This window comes from Canis lupus, chromosome 7 (assembly GCF_048164855.1).
Source record: "Canis lupus baileyi chromosome 7, mCanLup2.hap1, whole genome shotgun sequence".
In the NCBI taxonomy this organism is placed as follows: Eukaryota; Metazoa; Chordata; class Mammalia; order Carnivora; family Canidae; genus Canis; species Canis lupus.
In genome coordinates, this window is record NC_132844.1 from 57,713,120 (window position 1) to 57,741,043 (window position 27,924).

Sequence of the window (27,924 nt, forward strand, 5' to 3'; positions counted from 1 at the left end):
TCTTTTACTCTCAGAGCTTGCACAGAGCCGGACTTAGAAAAGGTCTAGAGGAATGGAAGAAACAGGACTTGCTACTCTTGCTGTATCTGCTATGGCAGAGGACTTCTTGGCTGGACTCTTGTTCTGTTTCCCCATCTGAATCTTACTAAGGTAACCCTCAGAAGACTCCAGGTGAGAGGGAGCGGAATGGGAAAGTGCAGGCAAACCGTGAGAGTACCTCCCAGAGATAGGTCTAGAGTAGATCTTTGTTCATTTGCAAGGTCAGACGCATTTGTGGGAGTTTCCCATGTCGCTCCTTCACATTTTGAAATATCATCAAATGCAATGTCGATAACATCAAGACAGTGCTCAATATAATCCTGGCCTAACAATGTAAATCTCGACATTTTTAATCTATCCCAGTTTCATGCTGCCAAAGGCGCTCCTGTGCTTTTTCCCCCTTGTTTAAGGTTTATTATTATTATCATTAAAGTAATCTCTAGGTCATGGGGCTTGAACTCAGGACCCTCAGATCAAGAGGCACATGCCCTATGGATTGAGACATCCAGGAGCCCTTCCTTTGCTCACTTTTTAATGATAGTTGTCTTTGAGCATTCCTGAAACCTAACAGGCTGAAGCAATAAATACTCGCTGAATGAGTGAATAAAAGAATCATTTGATTTCTTTAAAAAGTTGGATTTCTACCTGATAAGCTTATCCTTGAAAATTCAGTTTCATTTTCCAAATGTTCTTTAATTAATGCTTTATATTCATGATGGAAGAATGATAAACATTTAACTTAAAAACATCTAGCAAGATCTAGCTTAAATATCTCTTCCTCATAACTCTACTATGCACTCAGGTGGAGCTGATTATCCCTTCCCTTTTACATACCTGTTATATTTAGTGTGTGTGACATTTATCTATCATGTCATGCAATTGTTTACTATTTCTCTTTTATACCAGAGTATGAACTTCCCAAAGGCAAGAACTCCTTTCCTATAATATTCTCAGTGCCTAGCAGAGTGCTGGACTTTTGGTCAGCATGCAATAAATGTTTAACAAGAGAGTAACTATATTATCTGGCACTGTGTCATTTATGGTGGTAGGAAGCTATTCTGTTCATTATAAAATGGTCTTATTGTCATCTGGAATTGTTTGATCATCCCCTGGAATAATGGAGATTTCAGTTCTCTATTTCGGTTCAAGCGGTATAACCAGACTCTTATGGAGACCAGAAGGTTGTAGATAGAGCAAATGACTTGTTTTCTATTGAACTTGTTCCCCAGCCTCCTTCCATGCCCCAGGGCCTAAACTCCTGGATAATAGGGGCATATCACTTGGCCATGATGGGCTGAGAGCCCATTCCTCCCATTCTCCCAGATACTTTCAATATCCTACTTTTTCTGTGTCTGGGGTAAGTAGCTTTACTTGCTCTACATTGCTCTGCTGCTGGACGGGGAACTGAAAAAAATCAGACCACTGCACATGGAAATTAAGCTCCTGCTACCACACACCACCCATCTCTAGAACTTTTCCATCATCCCAAACTCTATACTCATTAAACATGGACTTCTCATTCTTCCCTATTCTAGCCCATAATAACCACTATTCTACTTTTGGTTTCTGTGAATTTATTCTAGTTGTCTTATATAAGTGGGACCCTATGTGTCCATTGGCGTTTGTCTTATTTCACTAAGCCTGTTGTTTTTAAAATTTATCCACATTGTAGCATGTCTCAGAATTCTGTTGCTTTTTAAGGCAGAATAATATTTCATTGTGTATCTATACATTTTGCTTATCCATTTAACATTCATCTGTCTGTAGACATTTGGGTTTCTATCTGTTGGCTTTGTGAAAAATGCTGCTGTGGACGTTGGTATTACAACAATCTGTCCAACTCTCTGCTTTCAGCTCCTTGCCTATGGACCTTGAAGTGGACTGCTGGGTCATGTGATGATGCCATGTTTAATTTTTTGAGGAACCCCTATACTTTTTTGTATGGTAGCTGCAAAATTTTACGTTCTTACCAGCAATACCCAAGGGTTCCATTTCTCCACATTCTCACCAACACTTGTTTTCTGTTGTTATTGTTGTTGTTGTTAATAGCCATCCTAATGGGTATGAAGTAGCATTCATGAATTTTTGCATCTATGCTCCTAAGAAACATTGATCTGTAGTCATATTTTTGTATAAATAGATTTAAGTATTTTGAACAATAAATAAACAAACAAAGACACACCAATTAGAAGTCATGCATGTCCCTGAAGTTTCTTGGCTGCATTAGTGAGTTTGTAGTGCAACAGAGAATCCTGAAGCAGGACTAGATTTTAAAGGGCAAGGAGGAGGGATCTGTACAAAAAATACTGATGTAAAGGAAATGTCACCTCACAAGGACTGTGGCCATCTTGGTAGAGGTATATAGTTGGCAACTGAGAAAACATGACTAAAGCCTGAGAACAGAGTAAGGGCCAGAAACACAGATAATGGCAACATCTACCATTTATTGAGCAGTGGTGAATGTTTGAGAATTAATAGCCTAATATTAGTAGCTGAAGTCATAGAGCTACATGACTCTTCCTAGAGAGAGAAAGAGAGTGAAAATCGATATGAAGGCCAAGAACAGAACCTCAAAGAACCAAAATTTAAGTGCTAAGCACCAAAGAAATAGCCAATAGAGACTGAAAAACAGTAAGCAATAGGAGGGAGTAGTATTCTGGAAATCAAGGTAGAATATGGTATTAAAAAAGAAGAAAATGATTCTCTTGTGTTTCAAGGAATTCCAGTGTTCTTTTCTTCTTCTGTCCTCAATCAGTGAGCATGTCCATCATTGTAATTATTAGTTGTCAATCCTTTTTAGTCACAGCAGAACTGTATAAACAGGGGAATTGGATCAATAGCAGATCTGGACTTACTATAGTGACAAGGCATGAACACTCTTTTTGCTAATGTAAGTCTTTCAAATCTGACATTTAAATTAAGATAGGTTTTATTTCAATTGTGAAAAGTAAAGATGAAAGTTTAAAAATTATTTCTAAATTTGTTATTACCATTTTACCCTAAAAATACATCAGGACAAAAGCATACCAGGACAAAACAAAATCAGGCATTTTAAAACATTTATTTTAAAAATCAGAATAATGCACTATATTTACTCACATATATTCCTGTTTGTTACCAGATATTTTCAGCAAACAGACATCTTTAAGCATCTTCATCTGCTTTTATCAAACCTTCAAAGTGGCTCCTGCTGCTGTTGACAATCACAGCAGCCTGTTGGGGGTAAAGTATGAGGAGAGAAAAATAATCATGTATTCTTCAAAATTCAGAAATAATAAAACACTTGAGTGGGTAAATGTGCATTTGTATGCTACCAGTGAAGGCCAAAATAGTGATGTGATTTCCATACACACTGTAAAATGAAGGATAAACTTGTCACATTATTAACTAACCAAATATTTTGTATTAACCTATCCTAGATTTTTTTATGGAACAGCTATTAAACTGTTGAATACTTCTTAAACGTTACAGTAATCCCATATGTTTAAACACACACAAACTTTTGAAAATGCACTTAACCAGTTAGTATGGTAAAGGATCTCATGAAATCAAGTGTTACTGACCCAACGTAATTATTTTGAAGGTAGGAGAAAAACAGCATATGACTTTATCATGTGTGCATAAATGTTTTTTCTCTCTCCACCCCCTCACCCCCGAAAAATCTCTATAGCAACAAATACCTTCTGAGTGGCTTCTATTTGAAGTTTTAAGGGAAACAGAGGTGTATTACAAGGTCCATGCTTGCAAGCAGTTCATTTTGTATGGGAGAAGCAGGCATAAATCCATATATACAGACACATATCCTCAGTAGGGGAAGCAGTAGGAGCACAGAGGTGCTGAAAATGTGGAAGTCTTCCGAGATCATTCTAGATATTCAAGTAGGCTTTAACCCCAAAATGAGTGTGAATGAGTAGTAGTGATGGGAGGAGAGTTAGGTGGAGAGCACAGCAAGAACACTGCGTAAGAAGCAGCCAAGTGAAGAGCATCTCCAGAGAAATAAGTGGAGCAATGCACTTGCCAGGAGGTCTCGGGCAAGTATGCAGTGAAATGCAAAGGTTATAGGAAGATGGCTTGGAGTCAGAATGAGAGGGTCTTGGGCATGGTATTGAAGATTTTTACTTTTACTGTGTGTATATGAGGAGCAGTTGAAGGTAAGAATGTAGGGCTAACATGTCTGGAGTTTCCTGAAAGAAGAGGATTTTGCTACTCTGTGAGGGAGGATTTTCTCATGAGAAAATCCATATGAAAAGTTTGTATTGTATCCCAAATAAACCTTAACCTAGTTTGAAATATGAGAAGTTAATCAAATGCAGGAAAAAGCAAATCCCAAGAAATGTTTAAAAATCCTGTTTTTTTCCCCAGGGCATCAATATAATGCCCACCTTCAAGTATGTGCAAGTTAAGATTCTAGAAAATTCTAGAATTCAGTCACTTCATCTTATAAGGAAATGGAAATCAGGAGAAATGAAAGGACTTGCTCAGAGTTATGCTACTTTGTCATAAGTAGAACCTGAATTGGATATAGGTCTTTAGGATTCATGCTCAGTCTGCCCTCCACATTACCTGGCATTTAGTAATAATATGTATTTTGTTTGGTAATCATTTTTAAAGATTCCTGGTTTAATTGGGGAGAAGAGAATTGATTACCTCCTCTCCAATTTTTTAACCAGCATGTGGTAAAATACACATTTTTTTCCCAGAGGGAATCTGTTTTCATTAATGAGAACGTATAAACTATTTCACTTTTAAATAAATGGTTGTGCTTAAAAAGGTGAAGATGACAGAACAGCATTTTTTTAACATTTAAAACCTCCATGAATTATTTCCTTGTGTTTTTTCTTAGCAAAGTGAAAGAAATTTCAGACTAGTCTATGATAGCTTCTTAAAATAATGAACACACAATTAATTGATTTATGTATATATAATTGTAATCAATTTTTGTTGCATACCTAACAGCAAAGAAATGCTACTAACAAGTAAATATTTATATAAAAGTAAGACATGGTCCTACCACTAGTGGCTTATAATGAAATAGAATTTGGAGCACTTGATAAAGACACTTTATTTCTTACTAAAAGCGAATTTAAGAAATGCTATCTCTATTTAGATATGTTAATTCACTTATAATAAAACAATTGTATATAACTAAAAGTAACTATTTCTCAATGAGAAAAAATTGGGAAGAGAAAAATGTGGAAGCTATGCAAAACAAACTTAAATGTTAGGTATTCAATACTAAGGATAAATACCACATACAGTAATCTTCTAATCAGCAATGGCTAAATCTTCTAGTATGGACACAAAATTACTGAAATTTTTACACTTTTTTATGCTTCTTATCTATTGTGGATTATTTGGATCCACAAGAGGATCAAGATGATTTCAAGTTGGTAAAAATAAAGCAAAATTACAAGATACATTAATAAATATAACTTCACTGGAAAAAATATGAACTGTGAAGAGACATATGTGTTGGATATAAAGGATTTGGTCAGATGATGGAGGGTCTAAATATTCAAGCTAAGGTATGGTGACTCCATTCTAAAATTTGTGTTAAAGACAATTTAAATTTATTTAAAATGTATAAGACAGAAAAAATGCCATAAAGAAAAATCTGGTTTTGGAAGATTCAAGAGCACTGGACTGGGTTGTGAAGATAACATAAGGCATTGACTATGTACCTAATTAATATATAATAACTGCCAATTTTAATAATAATTAGGAAATCTGTATTTTTATCCAGGCTCTGATATGAAGTAAACCATGAGCATAAGCAGCTCTACTTCTCTGGGCCTCTGTTTCATAACATGTAAAATGAGAGGGTTAAACTAAATGATCCCGAGGAGTCACTTCAAGTTAAAAAAATTCCAATTATTCATGTTGAATCCAGATATCAAGGAACATCTCAGTGCTTAACATAGTATTTTCACCCCATACCCCTGGAAGAATAAAGCTAAATAATTTTTTTCATGGTCCAGTTTGTATATTTTATCCAGTCTTTACATAATTTTAAAAGTTATAAAACATGAAAACCCAAAGAGTTCCCAAAAGTGGTCCCAATGCAGACATCTGGGAATTTAAGTACATAATATTATTTTAAATATATTTAACAACTCAATTCATACAGATTGACAGATGCAATGGAAAAGTAGATCACCAACAGATTTTGATTAAACTCCACATTCTAAAATTTCATATAAAAACAATAAGCTGCTGCATATTAGTACATCACATTAAAATATATTTTAAAGTATACTTCCCCTTTTATATGGCAGTGATTATACATTAGTGCAACCACAGAGCACTTGTAAACTTTTTGTTGTTCAACATCATCTATGTCCATAATAAATTGTTTGGTTAACTCCAAGGTCTTTCTTGGGTCTAAGCTTTTTCAGTTTTCCTATGGAGACAGGTACAGCTTCTACCCACAACTGTATCCATCCATGCAGAAATGCCCACTGTCTGAGGTTGGGAGAGCAGGTGGTATATAGGTCAGTCTGAAGAAATCTCTCACCTTTCTAAAATAAGAAAAGGGATTTGACTTGATGTTTGGAGACATAAATGTATACCATAGGCATTTTATACTTATCACTATTTACGCAGGAAGCTTTGTCAGAACTGAGTAAGATTCAGGCTAGAGATAGCTTTAGTGATTTCTGAGTTTTCTCTATGGCCCTTAGTTTAGGGAAGGAGAGATGAGAAAGGATGCCTGTCCGAATTGGCTGGCTTCATTACAGCAGCAAGTAAGCAGCCTTGCTTTTGAAATGCCACTGAAAGGCTAATAGTAACAGAAGTTGCTTTATGAAAAAGACCTACCCAACCTAAGCTTTAATCAAATAAGCTGCATTTGTTTATATATCAAGATTCTTGGGAACTAGCAGCAAACTCTAGTTAAAATGGCATATGTAACAAAGCAGACATTTTTCTCCGTGTTCATCAGGACTCAGTCCATGGCTGTCAGGAAATCCTTAGCATGTACAGTGGATGCCAGCCAACAATACAGATCTAACTAAAAATATAGGACACTGACAGAAATAAACTGCATTCCTTGAAATCCAAACATCATCTCAGCTTGATGTTTTTTGTCCTCTTGGTAAGAAAAGGTACATCAACTTCCTTCACCACTACGGAAATTCAAAATGTTTATTCATGAATTTTCATTCACCTCTCTTTAATTTACAGTAGGTGCGCTTTAACAACAGCAAAAAAAGAATCATCAAATTTCAATTGAAAATACTGACAACAGTTTGAATATATTTCTGAATCACTATGTGTGTGTGTATATATATATATATATACATACATATATATATATTATTCCACATTCCTATTGTCTACTTCAGGTCTGAGATGCTGTCTCCCTTTTGGCACTAAGTAGGCTCTTCAGCACAGAGCAGCATCTCAAAGGTCTTCTCGCCCAAGGTAAGTGCTCAGGATTCAAATCTTCTTGAAAATTCTGTGCCGGGTCTCATCGGGTAGCCTTGTGTAATCCAACCAGATTGCTTTTGAACAAAAAGAGGAGTCAAAGAGAACTTGGGTTTCCAGAGAAAAATAAAGTGCTGCCCCCTATAAATCACAGTCTCTGTGGAGTAAGGTGTCTTCCTAAAGAGGTAGAAATAATAGGGGTGTGTGTTGTAGATGCCCATATTTCAATGATACTGAACATTGTATCTTTAAGGGCTGCATCTTTAAGGGCTTAAAATGGACTGACTCCACTCATCTCTCTGATTTTTTCATAAGTAAGCCAGAACACCATTGACCAAGGGGTCTGAAAGATTAACCAAAGAAGTTAGTGCATATTTCAAAGTGATTATGAATATTCTACATTTATGCATATACATCTTTGAATGGCAAAGTCATTTTGAATCCACTTAGGCTGAAAACAAATATTGTGGTATTTCACTTTTATAGAGCACTTTATAACTAAAGTATTTTCATGTCTTATTTCTCATAGATTTCTCTGAACAATTTACAATAGAAAAGAAAGGTAATGATACCCCTATTTTACAGATGAGGACACTGAGGCTTAGCAATCAAAAAGCTGTTAACATGTGGAGCTAGAGTACAGGCTTCTAGCTTCCACTCTAGGGTTCTTTCTACTGAACCATTACTGGCTAAAAAGCTAGGACTTAGCATGCCTGAATTCTAGGCTGGGCTCCTCTATGTTTAGTTTGTCTGTGGAGTGTGACAAGGACATTTAAGAACTTGAAAGTGAAGATGAAAGATTATCCTTTGAGAGTTAGATCATAAACTCAACACCTGATATATCACAAAATGGATATAAAAATTCACATTAAAGAGAGAAAAGAGTTTCCAGCTCAGAAAGACTTGCCTAACTTGAATGAAGGTGTAACCGCATCAATAGGAATTATAAAGGGATGAGGGTTCTTTAACAACAGAAGATAAAAATATCAAAGACATGGAAGTAGACTGCAGAGGAAACACTGGAAGTAATCATCAGAGAAAGGGTGGCTCAGATCCAGTTCCTGGCTGGTTTGGTTCGTAGGTGATAGGTAATATTGGTCAGAGAAAAACTATCATACTAGGGCAAAAAAGAAGCCTGAGCGATTAGAATATAAAATGTATTTGGTTAGAGAGTTTGTAAAGCAATATTAATGTCTTGTGCTTGGAAATATTGAGTAGGTAATACTGGGAGACTGAGACTTTACCAGAGAATTTGGAAGAACACATCTTGGTTAGTTACATGTCCATGGAGACATGGACAAAATAAAGAATATGAAATGACAATATCATATTCTTATGACAACAAAAATTAAGTGAGCCATGATAGAACTGCAATCAGATCAGGGGATAGAGGTCTTAGTTACGGGTGGACTATGTAATCGTTCCTAACTGCTTTAGTAATTAGACTATGCAAATAAAATAAATATTAATCAGGGATTGAGCAAAGCCAGGTCATAGTACCTTCAGCTAGCAGAAGGGACTGGTGTTGAGTTTACCTGGGTTATCAATAGAAGTTAAACCGGTAGATCATATAGCCAATAACAGGGGTAGTATACAAATGGCATATAATGAGCCTCTGTGCAGGAGTAGTACATGGTTACTTGTGTTTTCTTCACTAGCATCTGTAAATAATTCAAGTGTATATGAACCTCTGTTGTCTACTCTGGTTTGCCTGTTGCCATAACTGCTGGAAAAACAGAGGCCTTATTCGTGCCTTTTATTATGGGGCTAAATATAAGGGCTCTTGGGTATTCTGAAATACTAAGATTACAAATAAGCTCTTCCTGTTATTATTGTGTGTTCAGCAAGCAACCTTCTGATTATAACTTGCCTTCACGTATAACTTGAATTTAGGAGGAAGCACACTGTTCAGAGGACTTCAGCATCTGGATCACTTGCCAAGTGTTTTTCCCAATGTGAATGAGCCAATACTGTGGTCTGATCATCCATTTCAGTGAGTTCAGTTGAAGGTGAATCTATTTGCAGGCCAGTTTACTTGGAAGTGGTCATGAGTCAGTCTTCTAAGCTTAGGGTCATGCACTGTGGCAGATCAACAAGGCAGTGGCACCCTGGTGAACCAGGCCTTTCTCTAGTAACATCTCCCTGTCACCAGACACTGTCTCTTTACCCTCACTTCTTTACCTAGCTGCAGGATGCAGGCACACTCAGTATATTGTATTACTTAGGAGCATGGGTTTAGAACTAAATAGAACTACAGTCAGTTTCCAGCTCTGCCATATACTAGGTATATGAACCTGAGCCAGTATCTTATACTTGGAGCCATGTTTTTCTCATCTGAAAAATGAGGATAACACTACCTCTTTTATTAGGTTCTTATAAGACTTAAAAAAATAATGTGTGTAAAGAGCTTAGCACAATGTCTGTCAGCTGTGAAGTACCTTTTCTCACTTATACTTCAAGTCTCACGCATATAGAGAACAGGTTAGATTAAATCGTTTCAGTATTCCTTTGTACTTGGATATTCTCACTACCCTCATACCTCCTGACCCTGATTTTGTGTTTTCATCAATGGTCTCACCATCCTTATAGTCTCCCACACTAGAAACATAAAAGCCCCATTTCCTTCATTCCTTTCCCCACCTTCTACATATAATCAATTATTAAGTCCTGTGACTTAATTGTGAAGTTACCATAAATGTCCCTAGAATCTACCTTCTCTCCATTTTTACAGTCATCTCCAGGCTAGACCACTACCAAACCTCCTTTCCTTGGGTCCTAGCTTTCCATGTATCCTCTCTATTGCTGCCAAAGTAATCCTGTCTCTAAACAAACCTTAGTACTTTGCTCCCATGATTAAATAGCTGCTTTCTTACTACAGGGTTCCACCTAAACCAGTGACCCCAAGGTTCATATTCCCCTGGTCCTTAAGAACTTTTCTGGAATCTGCCCTACCACTTCCCCTCTGAGGACCTATTCTCCAGCTCCCCTGTATTTTCTGCAGTTGTCCAAACCTACTAGGTCCATACATGAACTTGGGGGCCTATGCTCATGTTGCTCCTTCATGTCTTTCTTGTTGTTTTATGTCTACTGATCTTTTAAAGCTCACATCAAATACTGTCTCTGTGAAAGACTTTGTGACTTCCTAAACAGTTAAAGCCATTTTTACTTTACTATCCATGTTCCCATCACATTCTGTTCATACCACAAGTAGAGCACTAGTACAACCTGCTTAGTAACACCATGTCCTCAGGAGTCAAAATTCCTAGGTTTGATGCCCTGACTCCATTAAGTAATAACTACTTAACCTGGCAGGTTATTTAGACTCTTTAAGCTTTTGTTCCTCCTCTTATAAAAAGAGATGGGATAATAACCTCCTGAAGACATTGTGGGGAGAATTCAGTGAGTTAAGCCATTAAAATGATTAGCATAGTGTTGGTGCTAATACCAAGTGATTTAATAATATTGGCTTTATTATTTCTGTAGTATTAACTACTTACATGTCTGTCTTCTCCATCACATCATAAGCTGCTCTCATGAAAAAAATAAACCTCTTATTCCTTAGTGCCACCAGCACTTAGGATAGTGCCTGATTCATGCAGGCCAAATCAAAATCTTCCTTTCCATTAAGAAATATCCACAGATTTGAGATAATTTCAAGGTATAATCAAGACAATCAAAATAATGTTTTACACTTGGGTACACTTTTATATCAGCTACTGCTAAGGGCTTGGCTATTAACTCCATGTTAATAAATATCTACTATTGCTTGGTGATGTCAATTATTCCCAGAACTTCAATTTCCATCTATATGTAGACAGTGCTCACCTCTAAAGCTCCATCCCCATATGCTCTGTAAGATCCAGATCGATATATTAAGGAGCCATCTATACATCTGCTCTTAAATGTCCTATGAATATCCCAAACTTAACAAATCTAGGCCTAAGCTTGCTATTCTACCATAGAATCTTCCCTGCAAATGATCCCCATGTTAGGAGATTACATCATCTGTTACTCAGGTTGGGAATCTGGGAATAAAGCCCCACTTTCCTTGTCTTCTCTGACCATTTTTACCTTCCCTATCCAGTCATGCTTCTAGCTCCTTTCTTTCTCCTAAATTATTTTTTCAATCATTTTTTTGTTCCCATTTCCATCTCTCATGCAAACTATCATTATGTCTCATCTACCACTACTCTTGTGCAAGCTATCATTATGTCTCATCTACCACTACTCATGTAAGCTATCATTATGTCTCATCTACCACTACTCCTGGCCTTTCCCCAACCCACATGGCAGCCGGAATGATCTTAAAATTACACAGGTCATCAAGCTGGTGTCCCTAACTCTTATGGGTCCTATAGCCCTTGCCAAACTGATCTCTGCCTCTCTCTGGCCTCAATTCGTGCCTCTCTCCTCCCTGTCTCCATGCCTTGGCCTGCTGGGTTTCTTTCAGTTCCCTGAATTCATCCTGTCTCTGTCCACTCCAACTATTCCCTCTACCTGGAATGTTTTTTTTTTTTTTTTTTTGGTCTTTTTACCCAGCTAAGTCCTATTCATTCTTCAGAATTCAATTTTAAAGACCATTCTCCAAGGAGGTACTCCTAATTTCCAAGCCTAAGCTATATGTCCTTGCTATATATTTTCATAGCACCATGTACATTTCCTCAACCACTCATCACTTTTAGTTTTTTTATTCAATGTTTGGTCTTACCTAAACTAGAAGCTTCAGCACTAGAGTAGGGGCTGAGACTCTCCTGTTCATCCCAAAGCCAGGCACTGAGTATAGGGCTTTGCATGGAGTAGATGCTCAATTAATATTATTAAATTGTGTAAAGTGTTGATTGTTTGAATCTCTAAATCCATGACTCATTCATTCAGTTCAAATATGTTTTAACTTCCAAAATAATTGAGTACCTTGTTTTTACTATATATGTTATGCTACTTGAATAAATCTATCTAATTCTGTATCTTCATTTACCTCAGTAAAAAGTAATATATAGATCAAATAAAAATTACATAATGTTTTCTTACTAAGCCAAGCTGTTATGGTAATAGGTATTAATGGATAATGCAACATTTTCTAGCAAGGTAACAAATTTTGTTTGAAACAGTAACATTTTCATAGGAATAGTATCTAATATAAAACCTTTATACCTGTACCAAACTTGTAATACTTCGGCTAAATGGACTACTAAAAGTTTTACATTGCAGAAAACCCTATTCACTGGCTTTACAACAACAGGATATCCACCTATTCATTTCTAGATGTAACTGAATTATTTTACTTTAATCCAGCAAGAAAGGTAATAGGACTTTGAAGAGAGGTAAAAAGAAAACAAAAAGAGATATAAAAAAGAGATAAAGAATTGTGGTTTGGGGGGCAGAGCTATGCTAAAAACCAAAAGAGAAAGGGGGAAAATATCTGTAGATTAAAAGCAATTTAAGTACAAAGAAAACAAAAACAAAGGAAGGAAAAACCTAACGTTACCATTCTCAGCCAAGATGGTAAAAAGCCTTTATATAGACTCATGAATCCTTCTCCTTGAACAGCCTGAACCAAGCAGTCAGTTGATGATTTATACAAAAGTCCCCTAAAGAGGAAAGAAGACAGTTTTGCTAAATTTCTTGTGTATAAACAGATGTAGAAATAAAACATAAATTAAAAAATAATCTAAGGAAACTTACTATAATAAGGAGACGTAAGCATTTTCTGCTAGTTTAGAACAAATAATATTTGTGGTTCAGTATAAATAAATTATTATTTTTTTTGAGCTTAAAGATAATTTCTTTAGGTGTCTAAGGTTGACGCTTCGGATTCATCCCACCCTTAGTCTTATACTTAGAATTCACTCCACCTGGTCTCTTCCAGAGAGAACATACTGTTTTATATCAAATCAAATTCTCCATATTACCTGTAAGTCATAAGCTTCTGAAGAAAGTGCTCTGTAAATTCTCAGCAGAGTATATTTTCATAAACTCTTTGAAAACAATAAAATCACAATAAATACCTTGTGTCTAAATAATATGATCATTAAATTAGCTTATATCCCCAAATGCACAGTACTTTTCCATCAGACAAAGAGCAGGTAATGACATAAAAGTAGTTTGCTGGCTGAACACATGGACACACAGATACACTTCTATCAAGAATAAACACAAGGAAACATTTTTAAGGAAGCTTATTATTACAGACATTTGAACACATGGAGAGTGTAGACTTACCTTCCTTGTTTATCTCGTGGTTGATTCATTATTCGGCTTTTGATGACATCAGCAGGTGTTCCCAGAATAGAAGCTACCAGTCCAGAACATAAACTATAATGAATTTTAAAGATAATAAATATAACAATTTCTAAATTGTAAGAAAAGGAAATTTATATATTTAGAAAGAATGGAATACTAAATATATTATAGTATTCTCCATAATAATCTTATTTTAGCTTAAAATCAATGCTTAATGAAGTCATTAAAGAGGTAGAAAAAATAAAAACTAAAAAGAATGTCCAGTCAACAAATATACATTGAACACCTACTGGTGGCAGGCACTCTTCCAGGTACTGAAGAGGATACCGACAATCCTGCCCCTGAGGCACTTACTTGGGAAGAGGCAGAGAAGAAAGGAATAATTTCAGATGCTGGTAAGTACCAAGAACAAAACAGAATGGGATAGTGTGATGGGGCATAACTGGGTGACAGATGGTTGTGGAAAGGCTCTTGAGTAGCAGCAGAACTGAGACCTGAATGGTGGAGGGGCAACTGTCTAAAGACATGGAGGAAGAATGCTGCAGGCAAGACAATCAGCCCAGTGAAAGCCCTGGGTCAGAAATGCCCTTGGTGTGGTGAAGAGACAAAGCAGCCAACGTGGCCGTGATGCCTGAAGGACTGAGTCCAGCCAGATGAGAGACTGAAGAAGCAGGCAGAGACCAGTGAAGGCTATTGAAGGAGTCTGATTGTATTTTAGATGCAAATAGAAGTCACCGAAAGGATGTTAAGCTGGGGAATCACCTACTTTGGTTAATATTTAAGAAACAAAAAATTTACTCTGACCACTGTGTACGCATCACTTCACTAAGCTATTCCATTTGAAAATAATCTTACCTTCTTTTTTCTATCCTAAGGGATCTAAGATACAAGTCCAACTGTGTCATTTTTCCGTACTTAAAGCTATCTAAGACTCATTTCCTGTTACCTGATTTAGCTCATATGCTGACTGTCACACATATTACTCCAAGATCACCTCTCTCTTCGCCCACTATGCTCTAACAATATAACTAAGGTAGCTCTCTGTGCTTACCATACTATGCAACACCTCCATGCCTGCACCCCCATCTAATTGGAAAATTCCTGTTTTTCCTTCAATTGATGCTCAGGCCTAAGGGCTAATGATTTTGTTTATCCCTTCTCCCTTTGTCCAAAAAGGTTAAGCACTCTTTCTTGAAAAAGGTTATCAGTTACTCAGAACAGACAAAAATGGATGTGGTCAACCTACTGGAGAGTAAATCGATATTCTGTAAATGAGTGACGAAAATGTTAAGAAATCACTAGCAGTTCATTATAAATGTGGGCATGAGAGGCAATATGGAGCATAAATTTCCATAAACCGAAAACCCACAAACTGGTTTAAACTTTCCACAAGAAAGTGGAGACGAGACAAGGGGTGGTCAACCCAAGTCAAAGAGAATGAAGTCCCACATCCCAGAAGCTGAGTCTGCAGACTAGGATCAAGGCAGTCTGAATAACAGCTTATGTTTGGCTAATGGAAAGCTGGAAAGGAAAATTGTGGAAAACTTTTAGGTCATTCCAGGACATCAAATACCTCACAAAAATAAGGACCACCAACTTCTGTGCCAAGGCTTTTGAAGTCTCTGAAGGCTCTGTGGCAGGAAAGTTGAAGCTGCCTTAGGAATCTTTATACTCTCTCTTATTTTCAACTGCTGTAGCAAAAAGTACTGAGAATCTTGTCTACCTCTTTCAGGCCAGGATTTAGAATTCAAAGCAGAAAATTACTTTAGCAGTACTTGAATTCAAGGGAAGGATCCCATACAATCTATTTCATATTACAGCAAATGACCCAGCTGTGCATATCACATTCTTAGGTCTCTGTCCACATAACAGGGATTATCTATGTGAAAAGAGCTCTTTTTTCACCATGTACATCACTACTGCTCTTTTTATACTCTTTCCTATTAGGTCAGGTTCTTTGAAGGTTTAATACTATTGATTTTAATATACCTTCATATTTTCACACAGAAACATCTTAACCAACACCTAAGGATATAGTGTGACCTGGCTAGACTTTAAAAAAATAAGTATTAAATGACAGAGAATAATGTATTAAGGAGGCCTCAAGTAATATGGTATCTGGAGTCAAAGGGAAAAGATAGAGCAATAAAAGGAACATCAATTTCGCCCAAGCTACTTGCACTGAAATGGACATTGCTTCTTTTTGCTATTGGCCTTTATCACTCACTCCTTGCTAGCAACACCCCCAGATGAAGCCAAGGACACAGCTGAAGTAATAATGGACAGAAAGTGACTGGATGAGCTTCTGATCTTCCCAGGAGGCCACATGGCTATCTGTAAGACCAGTTTCAGATATCCCATCAGCACTGTTTCAGAGAAAGCCAGCCTCTTAAGGATGAACTAAATAATCATGCTTAACAGCTACAGCCCTTGAAAACACCTTTGTAGGCCCCTCCAAGTGGTCATTTTTTTCTCCCTCTTCTGAAAATTACAGTAGCTAGTCACCTTTTACATTTACCACACATAGTTTTTGTTTTTTAAAAATTGTATTTATTTATGTATTTGAGAGAGAGAGAGACAGTGAGAGAGTGAGAGAAAGAGAGAGAGAGAGAGAGAGAGAGAGAAAATGCACTAGTAGAGGAAGGGCAGAGGGAGAGGGAGAAGCAGACTTCCCACTGAGCAGGGTGCCTGAGAATGCAGGGCTCCATCCCAGGACCCTGGGATCATGACCTCAGCCAAAGGCAGATGCTTAACTGACTGAGCCATCCAGGTGCCCTTGTACATTGTTTTTATATTTGTCTTATTTTCCCTTGGTCAACTCCCTGCAAAGGAACCTGGGTTAGCCTTTGTACCCACTGCAACACCTTACAGGTGCCTTTATCATAAAAGATGCTCAAACATATCTGTGGAATTGGAGAACTGATCAATAGAATTTGACCCCAGGAGGGTCCCATTAAAGTGAAAATATTTGGGATGGTTTAATATGAAACATTCTACAACGTTGTCTCTCTCTTCCTCATTTTAACTGCAAAAAATTTTAAGAAAATTTTCTTAGTAAATGTACTATTACATTTCTCTAAGGGTGATATCACTAGATTCTCAATCAAGAAACAAAAGGTTAAAATTTATGCCAAATATGGAAGAAAAGTGATACAGAAAAAAATTAAACTAAAACAATCACTTACCTTGATAAACCATGAGTCATGATATTGTCTTCGAGTGGTGTATTCAGTACCAAATAGTGTTTTACTGTATCATAAGTGGTTAAATCTGGCAATAAAAAGAAAAAGAAGGGTGAAATATTCATTAATCTGATAATGAATGTCTTTTATGTTAAAAATATGTTAGACTTAGGATGCCTGGGTAGCTCAGTCGATTTAGGCTCAGACTCTTGATTTTGGCTCAGGTCATGATCTCAGGGCCCTGAGATCAAGCCCTATGTCAGGCTCCTTGCTGAGCATGCAGCTGGCTTAAGATTCTTTCTCTCCCTCTCCCTCTGCCCCTCCCATCCTCGTGCTTGCTCCCACTCTCTCTCTCAGAAAAAAAAAAAAAATGTTAGACTTGGGACAGGAATGTGTACAAGAATGAAAGATACCACTATCATTATCGAGCCCAGGAAAATGACCTACAGAAGGAGGGGGAAGAAAAGAGGAAGAGAGACAGATACTCAATTATATCATTTGAACATCAGAATCCAGCTATGCCTAAAGTCAGCTCAACCCCTGGAATTCTTACTATTTGAGATGATAAATTCCTTTTTCACTCATGTTAGATTGAGTTGAAACTCTTGTCACTTATAAGTAAAAGGTCCTGACTGTTATTCTACATTAAGCTTTCTGTATTTTTTCCTAATGACAATGAAGAGCTGTTGAAGAGTTTTAAACAGTGATATATTACAACACTGGAGTTTATTATAAAGGCTACCTACAGTGAAGTACAGGAGGTGAATTATAAAAAGGCAAGAATGGATAGATACATTTGGTCATTCACCAAGTACATGAGTATCTAACATGAGGTAGTAGGCATTATTCTAGGTGCTAAGGAAAGAGCCATGGACAAATTGAACAAAATCCTTATTCTTTGTTAAAGGATGAGACAATAAGCAAACAAGCAAACTACAGCATTTCAGATAGTTGTAATTGCTCTGAAGACAGATAATAAGGCAAAGAAAGAGGGGTAAGAATATCAGAAGGTAAAGAAGAATGATGTACATGAATTTTAAAGAGGGTGATCAGGAAAGGTTTCTTAATAACCTCTAAATAGAGACCTAAAGGAAACACGAGAAATAAAACCTTGTAGCTATCTATGAGAACCTATCCCAGGAAAAACAATAGTACGTATTTTATCCCCCGAGGCAAATGTTAGCTCAGTATGTTAGAGGAACAGCAAAAATGCTGGTCTAACAGGAGCAGAGTAAGCAAAGGTCAGAGAAGTAGCAGAGTCCGGAAGATAGAGAACAACAGAAGCCAAGGGAGGATTTTGAGCAGAGCAGTGACTACTCTGGGTTACTATTTACACGGACACTCTCGCTGTTCGGCTGTGACTAGACTACAGGGACACAAGATAGATTAGACATGAGACTATTGCATTTATTCTGATAATAGACGATGGTTTGGATAAAGGAGCTGTGGAACACTGGTCAGATTCTAGATATATTTTGAAGGCAGAATTAACAAACTGAATAGACAGGGAAAGAAAGGAGTCAGAGATGACTATAAGATTTTGAGCTTAAACAGTTTGAAGGGCAGAGCTGCCACTTTTGGAGATAGTGAAAATGAGGATTGACTCATTTAAGATGTTTAAATAAGATGATGGAGTGGTAAATAGAGCAGTTTCTGATGCATGGTGGGATAAAATGGCTCTGGGGTAGACTGGTTTGGAGGCTTTGGTAGTGATTCAGTAGGAGATGGATAATACTTGGAGTAGCTTCAGGAATGAAAAGAAGTGGATGGATATGAGACACAGCTAGGACGCAGAAGTGGCTGGACTTGTTATAACGACTGAGTGAAAGGAAAGAGACAAAACTCATGTCTAGGTTTCTGCATTATTCAAGTGAGATGATATCATATTTTGAGATTGGGAAAATGGAGGAGAAGGAAGTAGTTTGATAAATCAGTTTGGTTTGGACACAAAGTGTTCTATTCAAGATAACCCAAATGAGTGTGCCAAGTAGACAGCTGGAAGCTGGAAAAGAAATCTGAACTACAACAGATTTTGAAGCATCAAATTGAGAAACTATCATCAATAAAGATTCCTGGTAACTAAAATATCCACTAATATGATACATAGCTATGGATGGACTGAAATAGCAAAACAAAAAAATAGATTTACTTCCTTTGACATTTAAGTGATATGTTACTATAACCCTCAAAAAGGCTATACATTTCCTAGAACCATATAATTTTGGTCTTAGAAACATCCTTTCATTCATTAACTCGTGCATCAAATGTTTACTGACTACATAAGGGACTAGGAAAATAATGATAAATAAAAACTGCCTCAGGGGACTCAATCTAGTGGAGGAGATAGACACACAGAAAAACGCAATGGAATGAGGTACAAGCACCAGGAACTAGAGAAACACATAAAAGGGCATCTAACTAGCATGGCCAGGGAAGGGTGGTTATAGGGTTCAGGAAAAATACATGGTGGAGAGACACTTCAGCTGAGTACAAAAAGACCTGCAGAAGGAAACTAAATAGCAGAAGAGGAATGAGGACAGAAAGTATGAGGGGAGGAGCAGCCTGGTATGTGGAGGCAGTGGAACCTTCTAGCTATGACTATGCTTCACTCTTTACTCCTGAATCAATGAATTGCTTAATTCCCTGAGGGCACTAGTTGGATTGTGCAGACCTTATATGTTATGTTATAAAATTTCCACTTTCTTCTGTAAGTGATGAGAAGCCAGTAAAAGGTTTTAAGGGTCTAACATGCTCAGATCTGTGTTTAAGAAAAATCCCTCTGGATACTGGGTATACATTTGAGGACAGAGGATGAGACTACCTGATGGCCTGTGGCAGTGCCCTTGCTGTGTGGCTTTGATGGTGAGAATTATAAAAATGGCCATTTTAAGGACACCAAGGTGTTAGGTATTGGAGGGGGTACACTTTTAAGAAATATTTATAAGACAGAAGCAATAAGTGACTGACTATGGGACGTGAGGGACAGGATGAGTTTGGGTACGTTCATATCTCCAGCCTGGGATGCCTGCTATACAAGCTGGATTATAAAGCAATAGGATTTGTAGATTCTGGATATAATGATTGTCACATGGTTACGTATGCCAGTTTGGATCTTAGAGGAGGGTGTGGGTAGACAGGAGATCTTACAAATAGTTTAGTCCTAACTCTTTACTATTACATTTGCTTGTTTTATGCAATCCTTTTCACAGATCCATGGAGAAAAGCGAAAATTTTCTAGAGAAAATGTTCAATTAAGGTGTTACAACATGAAAGAAGACTGTTGCCAAGTATATTACTAAAAATAATAAAATAAAATTTTTCATTTTCCCTAAAGTCAGTGCTTATCATTACAATGATGAAGGCAGTTAGGACTTCTCAGAGTTCAATAAAGTTTCCATTACCTCCCATATTCACCAGTGCTGCTCTTTGTATATTGGGTACCCAGCCTGCCCAAAGCCCACGTATTCCTCCTTCAGATAAGATTTTTGCAAATGCATGATGCACACCACGAAATCTAAAGGAAAAATAATAAAGAAATGTGAAAATTTTATGCATTTCTGTGTATGGAATGTGGCTGGATAAACTTCACCTATAGCTGTTATAATTTGGAATAAAATAACATTTAATTATCCAGAATTGTGAGAAATTTTTTAAAAAATCAATCCTCACATATTCTCATAAGAGAAATGACATTCTTAGTCCAAAGAATAGGGAGAGCAATCTCATAATAGAAGTTCTTAAGATTGAATATTTTTGGTTTTATAAAAATTTACTATCCTATCCTGATTGTAAGCTTTCTGTACTCAAGTTAAAAATGCTGCTGTACCATGATCAAATCTGGAAACCCTGTTATAAAATAATAGTCTTTTTTATGTAGTCAGAAATACCTGAAGTCCAATGCCGCCTTTACCACTTACTAGCTGAGTGGCTTTTACTTAGCCATTATATTCCCTGAGTCTTAACAAAAAGATAATACGACATATTTATTGGGCATGTAAAGCTACAGGGGAAGTTATACTCACAAATGATGGTCATTGTAGTGAAAATCTGTTGTGCACTTATTAAGCTCAAGACTTTTTATATACATAAGATAAATTTTATCCCCCAAAACTCTAAGAAGTGTAAATTTACATTCCAATGTCCATCTGAGGAGACTGAATCTTAGAGAGGTTAAGGAGCTTGACTAGGGTCATAGCTAAAATGTGCTAAAGGGTGGATACAAATCCCAGGTTGTCTGTTCCCAAAGCTGATGTTCTTTAAAACAACAGGAAATATTTTTTACTCCTATATCAAACCAAAAATTTCCAACAGTGGAGACAAAGGAACGGGAAAAAATTGACAAGATTAGTTATAAACTCAGATTTTTCTAGATCCCAATAGTTTTCCTCCATATAGGCAACGATGACCTCACTTCTTCCTGCTACTTAGTAGTTAATTAGAAGTTGTTACAATATGACAAAATGGGCCCTGAGATTCTGTAAACTACTTGGGTAAGTCAGTGGTACCCTTTTCTCCTCTGTGGTGGGTGTGCTCTGTTTGGAGACCTCAAGAGGGGCCTGCACTGCTAAGCCCAACCCCATCTTCTACTGGGCCAACTAGAGGAGCAGCACAATGAAGAGCAGTGGTCAGTGTCAGTGGTGGGTTCCCAAAGGAGGTCCCAAACCCTCCTTCACCTCTGGCCCAGCCACAAACCTGCAGTGTTCAGAGGAGCAGACCTCTTCCTACTCAGCCCAAGGCATTCTGCATCCTCTTTTCTGGGAGATGTCTATCAATCTCTTAAGATGTTGCTCCTTTCCCAGAGAAACAGGCTAAGTGGTATTTTAATAAATTATTGAACATGAAGTCCTTTGAAGAAAGGTAGACTTCAAATAATGTAGAGTAATGCAATAGGACAATTTTAAGTCACAAAGGCATAATAAAAACCTTCCTTAAACTTGGGGAAAAGAGGAAGAGTGGGATTAGACAGGAAAGTGGGAAGAACTTGCAAGGTCAATCTTGCCATTTCCCTTCTTTGAGGGATAAAGGGAAAGGAATCTAGCTTTTAGCCAGATGAGCCAGGCAGTCTAATATCATGCAAACCTTTTGAATGGTCCCTTTTAAAGATGAATAAACAGAGACTAAGAGTACTAAGTGACTTCCACAACACTAAGCTACAGCGGCAAAACTGGGATTCAAACTAGGGCAAATTTTAGTGATTAAACTCTTTATATCAAGCAGTAAGAGGACAAGTCTAGCAGCAGACAGCTACACACACATATATTTTTTTTCTAGTAGAGAACACATGTACTTTATCATGCAAAGAAAAGATCCATATTAGCCCTCCTCTTAATGAATACATCTTTTAAGTTGAAAGAGTCAGATTTAATGTCTTTATTGAATGTTGGATCACAAAAATGCATTAACTTATTAGGTACGTGTTCAAAGTATGATGGGGAAAAGGAACATATCAGTTAACTGGAGAACTTACCGCAAAGGTTTTCCTTCAAGTTTCCTTTTTCCTTCCATCTGCATCTGAACCTTCACTAGATCAGTTGGGTTGGCTAAAAATTGGCCAACAACACCAGCCATCATACCTCCAATTACTGATTTCCTAATTATAAAAGGAGATACATTTTTTAATAGTTCCTGTTAATTTTACAAATTTTGTAGTGAACAGTACCAGGCTGGTCCAGCCCCAGCGCAGGGGATTTAAGACAAAGCAAAGGAAAGGATGGACCCGAGCAAATCACAGAGGAAAATAAATGCTTCATCTGTTTATTGAAGGGAGGGTTAAAGGACTATGAGGAGTTAAAAATCAAATCTGGTTTCACGGGCCTTCTGTGGCCTGAAATTCAAAGGAAGGGTAGTTGCTTCAAAGTTATAAATACCTGAGCTGATCATTTAATTGTAGTTTAGTTCCAACCACAGGGGAATAAATACAGCATAGATGTAATCAGTCTAACAGAGGAAAGCTGGTAAGTCGGATTTTGTAAACTATTATCTTAGTAGTTTTGCAAAGTAAAAGGGGTTTGAGAACTTTTCTCTCTTTGAAGAAACTCTGTCAATCCCTAGTCTCTTCCTTCTCCTCACCTTCCAAAGCCAATAGTGATCAAGTCTAGACTACTATACTTAAACATGCTTTGAATCCATCCCCTCCTCTCCATTCCAGCTACTTCTGTCTCAAACCAGGCTCTGATCATCTTTTACCTTTTCTTAGAAGAAAAGAGGTATTTTCTTTCCTTTTACTCTAAAACAATATTTGAAGAGGTATACGTGGGTATAGAGTAAAAAGGTCCTTGTTATTAGTTCCCTTCCTCTGAAGCAATCATAATTACTAGTTTCTTATGATTTCCTGCACATAATAATAATGCATCCACTGAATGCTTATTATGTCAGGCGCTGTTTAAGCATTTTTAAAAACACCATTTAATTTTTATATCAACCCTATGACATTAGTACTACTGTTATATCCTCTTTACAGATAAGGAAACCAAGGCATAAAGGCAGTTAAATGACAGCTCAAATCACATAACTAGTGAGCGGTACAGCCAAGATATAACACCAGGAAGTCTCAGTGGGGACCACACAGTCTTAAGCACTAAGTTACAATTGATAGTTTGTGTACAAATAAACATACAGGTATAAATACTCCTTTTTAAAAGCATAAATGTAAGGGGTGCCTGGGTAGCTCAGCTGGCTGAGCTGTCGGCTCTTGATTTCTGCTCCAGTCATGATCTCAGGGTTGTGGGATCGAGACCCATGTCCGGCTCCATGCTCAACTCAGGGTCTGTTTGGACTTCTTTCTCTGGCCCCCTGCCTTCCCGTTCCACCCACTTGCTCACTCTCTCTCTCTCTCAAATAAATAAATATTTTTTAAAAAGCACAAATGTAGAATGCCAGGTTGTATACCTTAATTTTTCCCTAATAATATCCTTTAAGTTATATTTCTCCTAGTAATGTATCTCAAATGTTATCAATTAATATACAGCTGCCTCATTTGAAAAAATGGTTTCACAGCATTCCATTTTATGGACACATCACAATTTATTTAGATAGCTTAACTTTTAACTAACTGAACATTTACATGACATTTGATAGGCCCTGCAAATTGTTTTTCATAGAACTTGTATCAGTCTCCACTGCCACCAGCAGCCTAGGAGAGTGCCTGGTTCTCACAATGATGAACATTAGCACTGTTTTTTCTCTTTGAGAATTTTATAACCACTGCCTCTTTGGCAATTGTGACATAATTCTAATTGTTTGGCATCTGTCTCTATTACTCTTGCTCAGTGACGGCAGGGACTATCTTCCATTACTATAGCTTCAGTGTTAAGTACAGGACTGGTACACCATGATAATTCAATAAATACCTGAACTGAATGACTGAATTGACCTGACTGGGTCAAAAGACACCAAGCCGATCTATCCTGAGAGTTGACCTCATAGTGAAATATTTCCTTTGAACCCCTTATCTATCTATACCTTTCTTTTCTGGGGAGGATTACAGAATGCAAAGATTATTAACATATTTCATCACTAATTCTGGGAAAGCAATTAGTATAGCTTCATACATTATAATTTTTTTAAAAAACAGAGCCAAGGAATTTTGCCTGAAAGATAAAATTCTGCTTTTTGTCATTTTCTTATAGTAGTGACTTAGGTATTTTTTTAGTCCAGAAAAGATATTATAGACATCCTTATAGGTTAGTCATATAAAACCTACCTCATCCTTTCAAAGCTGTGTATTATGCTTCCCTGTATAAATATATCAAAACTTATCTATTTCTAAATTGTTAGTTATTTAATTTTTTTTAAAGATTTTATTTATTTATTCATAAGAGACAGAGAGAGAGAGAGAGAGGCAGAGACATGGGCAGAGGGAGAAGCAGGCTCATGCAGGGAGCCCAATGTGGGACTTGATCCCAGGACTCCAGGATCACACCCTGGGCCAAAGGCAGGAGCTAAACTGCTGAGCCACCCAGGGATCCCAGTTATTTAATTTTTTTAAAAAAAAAAGTACAATTAACACCACTACAGTCAATATCTGTGTGTCTCTGTGTTTATGCATAGGTACAAGTATTTTTGAATATGATTATTTCATAAAGGAAGAATTTCTGGGTCAAAAGAGTACACATTTAAACATTTTAACAGATACTCTATTCTTCAAAAAGGCTATATAGAATAATTTACATTTCTGTTGATAGTTTACCGGCTAAAAGATAGCTTTAATTAAATTTCCCTGACTATTGGTGAAATTGAACATTTTTATATATTTAATGAACATTATATTTTTTCTTTTGTGAATTTTGTCTGTTGATATCCTTTCCCTATTTTTCTTTGTGTTTTTAAAATATATTTTTAATTTATTTGTAAGATTTCTTTGTATATTATTTATAACCTAGTTTTCTTTTTCTGTTATAAATATTGTGATATACATGCACATTCATTATCTCATCTAATCCTACAAAAACAAAAGCCTAATGGTAGATATTACTTCCACAGCTAAGAAAACTGAAGATCAAAATGGTAAAGTAGTTTACCCAGATTATATACATACTAGTAGAACAAGAATTTGAGCCTATCTCTGTGTGACTCAAAGTTCTTTGGCATAAAGAAGGTGCTCTGTAAGAATTATTTTAATATTAAAATGTTACATAATATATATACAAAATTTTTATACATATGCACATGTATGTTTATGTACACTGTGCAGTAAATGCTCCCTTATTTGGATTTACATTGTAATTATTTATTATTTTAAGCCTTTAGCTTGAGGCAATTTTGGCACAAATACACAATTTTATACAATTCTAATAGATAAACAATAGAGTCTTAGGGTCAAAAGTATGTATTATTTTCAAAACAAAACTTACCAAAGGGGATAATGCTTATCTTCACTTTTGCCAAATACAACTTCACGAAGATGCTCATATGTGACCATGCGACCTCCAGAGTACACTGTGTAGAATGGATCATTTAAAAGGTAAATTCAGCTATATATGTTTAATAAAACAAGAGGATATTTTGACCTGGGCCAGTCAAGCTCTCTGTGCTGTTCTCTCATGTGGCCTATGCTTCCAACATGCAGGCTTTGCTTGATGTTTCTCTAAATATGCCAGGTCTTTTTAAGCCTCAGGCCTTCTCACATGCTATCTGATCTTTCTGGAATGGATTCAACCTTTTCTGTTTTACCGACTCCTCCTTGTCCTCCCAGACTCAATTCAAAGAATGTGTTTTCTAAAAAGTGCTCTCTGACCTCCAGTGTTCTAGACTGCACTATACCTGCCATGCTTCTCTGTTCCCCCAGAACTACCCAGGTGTACATTTAATATGACATTTATCACATTAATTGGAGATTAACTTTACTTTGTTGCTCATCTTTCCTTCAAACTACGAGCTTTTCAGGGCAGGCTTTGTGTGTTTTCACTACTGTATGGGTCTTTTGTACCATCACCCTACAGAGCTTGGTACACAGCAGGCATTTCTATTTAATAAACATGCATAACTTCACTGGATACTTTATTATATTCAGGTAATCTTTTAATCAGTTGTCAAACATATGATATAAATCTTAATTGTGAAGCCATAGATGATGGTCAATAAAATGCAAATGAAAAGTGAAACTCAATAATGGGGAGCAAAGGAGAACACATTTTTAAAAAAGATTGGAAAATAAAAGTCATTAAAATCAGTACACGGTATTCCTAGAGAGTCCTTTTCTTGCTATTTCAGTAAGCTTGATAAAATATGTTAACATATTCAAAAATACACAAAGCACCAAAACAACAACAGTCTCTATACACACTTCTGGATTGCTCTTCATGAATACACTCTAACTTACATATCTAAAGAACAGAAGCTTTAAAAATAATAAGCTGGTATTAGAACTGAACGCCTTTCTGGTCAAAGGTTCCTACGCACTTGGGGAAAGAGCATGAATGTAGAAATGTAGAGAAGAATGCTGCACCTGCCCTACCTCCTATTGAAGCCAAGTTTATCTTCTCCTCTCCACAAACTGAAAACCCAACGACTATCTTCGTGAATGCCATTTTAGAAGCAGAGCAGAAAAGTATTCTCACTGGCTAAGGCACAGTTACAACTATTTCCCTTTAACAGTGACTAAAGGCCTACAAAGGTAGTTAGGTAGCCTTGGGAACTGAGGCAAAAATCAACAGTGACTAAAGGCCCACATAGGTAATTAGGTAGCCTTAGGAACGGGGGCAAAAATCACTACAATCACTCAATTGCCAGAATTGGATCAGTCGTCCCTGTTCTCCTTCAGAGTTGCCTAGCCTATAGTGTATGGGACAGAGACTAGTGAGATTTAGCATGTTAGTCAAATATGTTTTAATTTTCAAAGAACATGAAAAATTTAAATTTTGTTTTAAAGTCTCTAAAATAGAGAAAAATATCAATGACTTTTTATCTTAAAAATCTTCAAACATGCAGAGAAACAGAGAAAATAACTCCCTCTATATCCTTGAGATTTATCAATTGCTAACATTTTTGCCATATTTGATTTTTTTTTTGCTTTATTATTTTGAAGTACATTACAGACATCATGACAGTTCATCCCTAAATACTTCTATATGCATTTCTAAAAATTTAAGGCAATCATTCCTTAATAATGATTGGTGATTAATTTTCTTAAGAGAATACATATTCATTTATCACATTAGTAGGAAAAAACAACTGGGTTTTGGCACAGCTAAACACAAAAGCAGAAGACACAAACATAGAACTCATAACAAACTTACCAGCTAGAATCAAGATAAATACCTATGTGTCTGTAAATGGCAGGTGTCACTCCTTGCCAAAGCTTTAGAAAGCCTTCTTCTTGAACAATCCCTAGGGCTGTGCGCACCATGCCCCTATAGGGAGCAGATTCTCTTGCACTGTCTCCCAACCGAGCAAGGGCAGCTTCTCCTTGCATTTGGAGTCGAGTTTTTGTGAGATCCAGGGGAAAGGTTGCTAACAAAAAAACAAAATGAGGGGGAAACCCATAACATTCAGAGAAACAAACAAAAATTATAAAATTCTAAAGTCACAGGACAAATAC

At 36.7% G+C, this 27,924-nt stretch overlaps 1 protein-coding gene across 13 annotated transcripts in view; it reads right to left on the minus strand.

Moving 5' to 3' along the window:
- Positions 1 to 2,463: 2,463 nt before the first annotated feature.
- SLC25A27 (solute carrier family 25 member 27) overlaps positions 2,464 to 27,924 on the minus strand; it is a 28,272-nt gene continuing 2,811 nt past the window's right edge. For 2 of the 13 annotated variants that reach the window (XM_072832758.1, XM_072832757.1), the window contains exons 2-9: positions 27,645 to 27,836; positions 25,739 to 25,823; positions 22,354 to 22,476; positions 20,288 to 20,400; positions 16,890 to 16,974; positions 13,684 to 13,776; positions 12,950 to 13,052; positions 4,946 to 6,557 (exon numbers count right to left, since the gene is read on the minus strand). In XM_072832758.1, the coding sequence (XP_072688859.1) occupies positions 6,369 to 6,557; positions 12,950 to 13,052; positions 13,684 to 13,776; positions 16,890 to 16,974; positions 20,288 to 20,400; positions 22,354 to 22,476; positions 25,739 to 25,823; positions 27,645 to 27,836 (983 nt within the window). In that variant the 3' untranslated portion in view covers positions 4,946 to 6,368. Of the gene's footprint in view, positions 3,797 to 4,945; positions 7,808 to 12,949; positions 13,053 to 13,373; positions 13,440 to 13,683; positions 13,777 to 16,889; positions 16,975 to 20,287; positions 20,401 to 22,353; positions 22,477 to 25,738; positions 25,824 to 27,644; positions 27,837 to 27,924 lie in introns of those variants that run through there. The other 11 variants (XM_072832761.1, XM_072832759.1, XM_072832762.1 and 8 more) reach the window with 10 other exon arrangements.